Source organism: Crocodylus porosus, unplaced genomic scaffold (assembly GCF_001723895.1).
Source record: "Crocodylus porosus isolate Cpor-Errol unplaced genomic scaffold, CroPor_comp1, whole genome shotgun sequence".
In the NCBI taxonomy this organism is placed as follows: domain Eukaryota; kingdom Metazoa; phylum Chordata; order Crocodylia; family Crocodylidae; genus Crocodylus; species Crocodylus porosus.
In genome coordinates, this window is record NW_017728931.1 from 27,503,125 (window position 1) to 27,510,828 (window position 7,704).

Consider the following 7,704-nt stretch of genomic DNA (forward strand, 5'->3'; position numbering starts at 1 on the left):
TAATGCAACTTTAGTTTTAAAAGGTCCCATATATTCAGATTGTTGTTCTTCAGGTGTAATAAGAACAAGAGAATTCCCTTTGCTTTTACAGGGAAGTCAACTGTATTTCTCTCAGAGGGTGTCCTGCTGAAGGTTTCTGGGCTTAGCTGACAGTTTGAGTTTTATGGAAATCCTGGTGGTTAAGATTGTGGAAGCATATATTGAATCAGAAGATTCACCCTTCTCCCTTCCTGGCCAATACCTTTCATTTCTGTCCTTGCTGCCCTCTCAACTTCAGTAGAAATTAATTTTATGCTGTGTCACCACAATCTCCTCCTGTTGGAGTCTCAGTCCTTGGGAAGCTTTTGTTAGAATTCGAAAGTCACTGCAAGTCATCAGAGAATTTGCCCTGACTTGAATCCAGAAGCTGGTAATGTCAAAACTCCTCTATCAGAAAAGTTAGTGTGAAATACAAGTTCAAGGACCTCTGAAACATTCTCTCATCCCAAGGACTTCTTTTCTGCTGATAAATCACACTTACTGAACTGAAAATTAAGGACATGCTCAACGTTGAAAATAATAATCAAAGAATGAAGTGGGGAAAGAAAGAACATGCAAAAATTAGTTCATTATTATTTTAAAGCACCACTGTTTGTAAAGCATACATATGCGAGAGGCTGAATCTCATTTGATCAACCCAATTAAACGTTAAATAATTGCAGCCAATTATGCAAATATCACACAACAATATTAATTTGTTGATCTTTTTTAAACAGCCTCAAATGTTCCTAATGTTAGACTATCTTATGTCTTAAATGATCAATTAGTGGAACCATAACTAAGTGATGAAGAATGGATAATTGCCTAGTTATGATGTACCATGCTCTTTCTATGTAAATCTGCTGCAATTAAACAAATAGTACACATGGAAAAGAGATTGTGCAGATGTTCTTTTACAAGAGCAATATTACATTATCAGCTCAGGGAATAACACAGTTCCTTCCTAAACTTTATGGACTAAAATAGAGGGAACACAATATTTAAAGTGCTCACTGTTTTATATAAATGCTTTTTTCTTGCAATTTTTTGTTAATAGGATAAATACTACAGATGCAGAATACAGGCCATGTATTTCCCTCCAGGTCTGTTGTGCAACATCAAAATACTCCATTTGCTTATTGTGCTATGTAGTTCTTTCATTTGGAATATAATGCTTGAAGCTTGAAATCTATTTACTGGAGCCTGAATAAACTAATCAAGCCTATCAGAATTTATGCAGACAGGGCAAAACAGTTTCAAACGGTGGCACATGCAGTAGCTGAATACCTTTCCAATTTTGTTCTGCTTTAGCCTTTTTATTTTTGAAGGCTCTGTGGCGAAATGATTGGTGATCTAATTCCAATCTCCCCACAAAGTAGTGTAGGTCACAAATATCAAAGGTCAACAGGCTACTTCCACGTGGAATCACTAATCAGACATAAGAAGTTTCACAGATCTATAAATGTTATTTTTTAAGTCAATCGAACTACTTGGCCTTTATTCATTTTAACTTATGATCAGATTACTGTTTGGAGACTGGGGTTGCCCAGGGGAGTTTCTGATGTACAACTCCTGTTAATATTATTAACATCTCAGGTAGGAGGTCACACATTCAGTTTATATATACCACAATCAACACACTGCACCTGCCCACTTGACACTGAAGAGAAGTATCTAAGATGAACATAATGGAAAGGATCATAGTTCAGTAAGAGCAAATCACTTAATTCTTACTCATTGTGCAATGTTTAAATGAGTTCCATGATACACAGGCTGTAATCAAAGCCACTCTAGTTATGGTACCTGCCTTACTGGAGAAAGCTTCTCTACCCCAAATCATGTCTTGACATATCCCCCATATTACTTTTTTCACCAACCATATAAAAAGGTAGACTACCAGTAGTTTATACTACATGGCAAGATACTGAACAAAGACTAGCAACACAATATAGATTTAAATTGAGAGAGGAACAGATACACAGTTTAACTGCTACTAAAGTGAAACAGCATTTTATGCTTGCACATGTATTTTAAAGAGAACACTGTCCAACAATTTACTTTTAATAATTGTTACACTGTCACTAGTAACCTTCAACTGTTCTTCAAGAAAATATAAAGACTGGGTAACAGTAAAATCTGTCTAAAGCCACTGTGCAGTGAGCAGAAGAAACTGATGGCCTAATAGTGAGGTATGTGTGACCACTTCTTAACCAAAAAAATGCAAAAAGAAGTCCTATGGAAATTTAAAGTGGTTGCCTAAAACAGTGGGTTACTTATTTAGAGCTAATTAACTTATGCTCACTGTGGCTGTGTGTAGACGAAATGAGAGGTGTGTGCATGACATTTTAAAGCAGGCTATATGCTTTTGCACAGCTTTAATGGTGTTAGTGTTTGCATGCCTCAGTGGTGTACTTTGCATTAATTCTAGTTGCTGTAGGAAATTCAGCAGCATAATTCAACTTAAATGACTTGGGGCACAGCAAACTAAAACTCCTTCAAGGAGATTTATTTTGCTGCCCGTATAGCAGTGGAGCGAAGCACCAGGTTCTGTGCAGCTCCACGACTCTGCAGGAAGCCCTGCAGGCAGTCGGGCAGCAGTCCGGGAAAGCAGGTTCCGCCCAAGAAAAGTGGTGAGCCTGATCTTTTTTTCCCCACCCGTGAAGCCTGCCTGAGGTGCGCAGGGGCCTGGTGTTTCCCTCCATGGCTGTGGTGCCCCCCCAGGTCTGCCCGAGCAGGGTGTTGACTGGTGGGGTGGGGTGCAGCTGACACTGCCATGGAGGGAAACACCAGCCCCACCCCCACCGTCCAGAGACCGCTCCACCCACTAACAGCTCACCCTCCCCTCCCCACCAGAGAGGTAGGTAAGTCAGTGGGCTGTGTGCAAAACATGGGGGTTTAACCAGCCCTAAATTGAAACCGTGTTTTTTAAAACCCATCACTTCAATTTAGAGCCCCTGTTTTGTCTACACATGCCCTATATTAGCAGTTGCCAATTGTAGGCAGGGACAGTTAGCAAACAGAGGGAAAAAATAGTTATTTCCTATTTGAAAAATACTACATGCTAATATTGCATGTCTATTGTAAAATAGAGGGTTAGATGCTCCACCATATTAATTTATGTAGGTGTAGCTCCATTTAAGTTAATGAAATTATACCAGTTTTGTGCTGAAGTAACAGAAGAATCAGGCCAACGGCATCATGGAGCACTGCTATGCAATACTGTAACATTTTTTTGGCAATGAAGATGTTAAAGCTTGTTAAAAAAGTCACGTATATAGAATGGAAGGCTCATTTGGATGATATAAATAACGATACTATCTAGATGATAGTATATTTAACAGTAAAAGAAAATCTGTAGAAATCATTAACTTCCCCAAATGTGAAGCAAAAAATGATCCATTTGCCTCCAAATGAAAACAAGAGAATGTGCACGTGAGTACAGTAGCACATCAAGGGGGAAATAATAAACAGATCAACAAGGTTTGAAAGAAGTCCCTTGGTCTTCCTGCACTCAACACTTTCACTGGAAAGCAAAAAGTAGAACCCATATGGAAAAACCACAGCCTCTTTGTAATGCAGAGGCCATATTAAGGAACATGTTGTCAAGTGCGGGTGAAGAGTCTACGTTTTGGACAGGGAAGGAAAAAACAAACCAACAAAAAAATAAAACACCACTTTGCTGATTCGTCCAAACTAATTTAGAAGTTGTGGATGCTGACAGATATGGGGAAAAAAACCCAAAACAAAATAAAACAGTGCTTTACAGAAGAGGCAGTGCATTAGTCCAACTCCACAGTGTCTGTATAGATCACACGCTTCAGCGGGGCTTTTGGGGGCTTTTATCTAATAGCTGATTTAATCAGCTATTAGATCAAAGTGCCTCTTCTGGACAGGCGCTGGGCTCAGTGTGGAGGCACGCAAAGTTTAAAGTAAAGTTATTTTTCTTTTTTTTTACTTCTGTAAGCATCCTATGTTGTTATGCTCTGGGACTGAATATATCCTCATTCTGAAGGAGTGCATGCTCTGTCATGGGATTTAAAAAATGATGCTGTGTTTTGGCAGAATAAAAATGAGGGAGAATATTAAGAGTTCTGGAAATTCAAGAGAGGAACCTGCCACCCAAATATAGTAAAAGAAGGGGAAAAATGTAAAGGTTAAAAGGTATTCAACAGCTGAGCACACAAACAAAGGCATATTAACAGGCCCCCAAACAGTGGACTGTTCTTTATATAGCAGTCAACTCTGGTGGTGGCAGTGACAGTAATTGGGAGAGGAAAAAAAGACACTGAAGAGCAGTTGAAAAGTATTTTACAAGTTTCTGGACTGTACATAAGACACAAGGAGGCACTAAGAAAATCACTAGGAAAAGTTCTATTGCTTACATCTAGCACCCCTAAAAGAGAAGAGACGCCTCTACTAACAAGATTATAGTAAAAAATCAAAATGATTGTGTTCACATTCCCTGGCACAGAGAAACAAATATCTTGGGGACCAAGGTGACAGGACGACACTACTCATACACCATTAGATAAGTTGGTCATCATTTGTGTGTAATGGTTTGGCTCGTCTTTAGTGTATGGAAGGTCCAGTCTTCTCCCGCTTTGTGCTCATGACACCAGCATTGCCCAGTCACTGTCTTCTCTCCCATACTGAAACAAAAGCAAAGATCATAGTTCAGGGATAAAAGCACACAACAACAAAACCCACTCACGCTTATTCTCATCTGCACTAAGACTGTCTTTCACTACTGTAATAATGGAACAGGGCTTTAATAGAGCAGTAAATGTACAATATAGACATTTCTATAGAACAAGTTTATTAATTAGTTTTATTACTTAATTCTAATCTTTATTAAACAAAACCAAAGGCAGTATGAAACTGTATGCATCTCCCTGTGAGCAAGCTATGAAAGGGCTATGCCGCTCTCCCATGACAAGATACAAAACAGACCAGACTTGCTGTGATGGAGCAGCCTTGGAATTTAATAAAGTCCAAGGATTACTGAGTACAGTCCTTTTGCTAGCATGCTCACAAGAATGTGGCTTATTCATGCCCCAGTATGTCAATGTGACTGCTTATCTTCTTTTCTCTCCTTTTTTTAAGAACTTTGAATTTATTTCAGATATAATCAAATTTGAAATATTACACCGTGTAATAAAAGAGAACATAGAGAATGAACAGCATAAACCAAATAAAATAAACCTTCTGTAGATGAAAAAATAACAGCCTGCTCTCCCTACCTAGTAAATAGTATCAGAGAAATCAGAGCTGGAAAGATCTATCACGTTGAGGGTGCCAACAGCTGTGCAGCTCCCTGGTTTAACTCAGAAAGCACCATAAGTTAGACCAACCATCCTGATCCAATAGACAACTGCTGTTGGAGCAGGAGAGAGGGTGATCGAGCTCCGCTTTGGAGCTAATTCAGGGGGAGAGGCTGCTGTCTGCAGCATCTGTCCTCTAGCCCCACCCCCCTCTGCAAGCTCCCATGCTCTCTCAGGAAGGGAAGGAGGTCTGTTCTGGGGTTTCCCCACCCTGCTCTGGAGTGGGGGGACATGCGGACTGGAGCTCCCCAACCTTGGGGGCTCCAATGCACCCACCCACTCTCCAGTGCTGGCTGTACAACCCACAGACCAAATTCACTCCCCTCCCTTCCCCCTCTCCCATTCTGAAAACAGCACCTGGAGCAGGATTTGGGCTGCATGAGCCCAGCCCTGCTCCCAGCATGCTCTGACAAATGTTAAAAGAAGGTGCTCCACTTTGGAAATGAGGGTTCATGAAATGAGGGTTCAGACTCTTGTGCAACCAGGCATTTTTAAAGTGCTCTGCAGCTGTGCACTTCTGTCAGTGCATGGCTGTAGAGTGCTTTCAGTGGCCGATCACATGGCAAACCATCACATCTGTCAACATCCTGGGTCTTCTCCCTCTCAAGGTAGGACACAGTCACTAACTTGCCACTACATTTGTTCTAAGGCTCTTTGCCACAAGCGTATAAATAAACACTCAGTGCACCATAACACCACAACCAGCGTATTTGTTTAATTATACGTGGGCATAGATTAATAGTAAAAGATTGGAGCCTCATGTCCATAGGGCCATTTCATAGGGTGTGGAAAATCCCTATTACACAAGGATAACAAACCATATTAGAGGGCAAGGGGTGAGCCAGATAATCTGTGCAGAAGGCATCGAAGGAAAGCCTCCTTCAAGTGCTGCCTCAGCAGTGAGACGTCAAGACGGACTCAGGTAAAAATAGGGACTACAGTTGCTCAGTCATGCCTTGGAAGGGCCAAGAACCAGACTACTGGCATGCAGAACGGCTGAAGGTTGTCTGGTGTTTGGACTAGGGAAAGATGGGGAGTCTGACTTTTGACTATAGGGGGATGTAAACAGCAGTTATAGTGGGAGGAGTGGAGACTAGAAGCAAGTGAGGTCAGTAATCAGGAAGGATATTTGGAAGGACAAATAAGGGTAAAGTCTAATCTCAAATACTGGAGAGTAGAACAGAGATCTGGGCCTCACTGTACCAAGTGGCTCTCAGTTAGTTCAAAACTACAAAGTAAATACCTGCATATAATCAAAATAATCTAAAAAGTGGCCTAATGTTTCATAAATCAAAACGTTTGGATACATTTTTCAGCCAAAAAATTTGAGACTCTTCTTAAGTTTTTAGGGAGGAAATACACTCTCACCATTGAGACCCTGTACTGACAAGAAGTAGACTTGAGTTTATATTCCTGGCTCTGCCACAAACTTCCTGTCTAACCTTGTGCAAGCTACTCACTCACCCTGTCCCACAGGCCTTGATCTGGTGATATTAATATTTCTTTTCTCTTCCTCCTGCTAACCCTACTACTGTGTTTCTAAGGTTTCCAGGAGTGAGTGACTTTTGAAGGAGGGACCAACTTTTGCTTTATGTGCACTATATTCTCATAACAGCGACCTAATTTTGGCCGTGACCTGAAATGCTATCATAACACAAACAATATATTCATCTAAACCTATTCATTCCTCACTACCATATTAGGTTCTGGTCTGCACTCTCAACATTTCCTCCTCAAATATAAAAACACAATAAATAATGTATATTTAGGACTACTGTCCATCCCAGCCAAGGCAGTTGGAGCTTTTGATATAGAAGCAAGGAGATTGCCAACACTGAATGGTATTTCAGAGAGATTTTAATTCCCAGAAAAGAGAATCTTATCTTGAAATAATCTTCTAAATCAAGCTGTTACAGAACACAGGATTCTGTGACTGATTCATTCATAACCAAGCTATTGCTGGATACAGAGTAAATTATTTAATCTAAAACTGTATCGACCTTTAGTAACCATGATTTCCTTTTGGTGACACAAAGGTAAATGTGCACTGTAGTGTTCTCTCTGTCTCCCTCAAATGCCATGAGAAATGTAATCAGTTCTGCCCAAGAGGTTCTAATTTGTCACTCTGGCTCTAATACCCACAGCTGCTTGTTCAAATCCAAATAAACCCTGTTGCACTTGTGAAAACTGTAGATTACAAAACAAGAAACAAAACAAAGCAAAGGGTGGCAGAGAAACAGTTCAGGAAACAAAATAATTCAGGTGATCTGAAAAGGTTAAACTAGCACATATGGCACATGACGGTGTTGGTGACACTGGGCATAACCCTGGGTAACTCAGAGGGATGGAAGACCACGAGTGTCGA

General features: G+C 40.5%; 1 protein-coding gene across 1 annotated transcript in view; it reads right to left on the reverse strand.

Annotated features, from left to right (window-relative positions):
* Positions 1–3,970: 3,970 nt before the first annotated feature.
* Positions 3,971–7,704, reverse strand: part of BCAT1 (branched chain amino acid transaminase 1) — an 89,025-nt gene continuing 85,291 nt past the window's right edge. Inside the window, exon 11 of the mRNA XM_019544451.1 lies at positions 3,971–4,667. Within this exon, the coding sequence (XP_019399996.1) occupies positions 4,626–4,667 (42 nt within the window). The 3' untranslated portion in view covers positions 3,971–4,625. The remainder of the gene's footprint in view (positions 4,668–7,704) is intronic.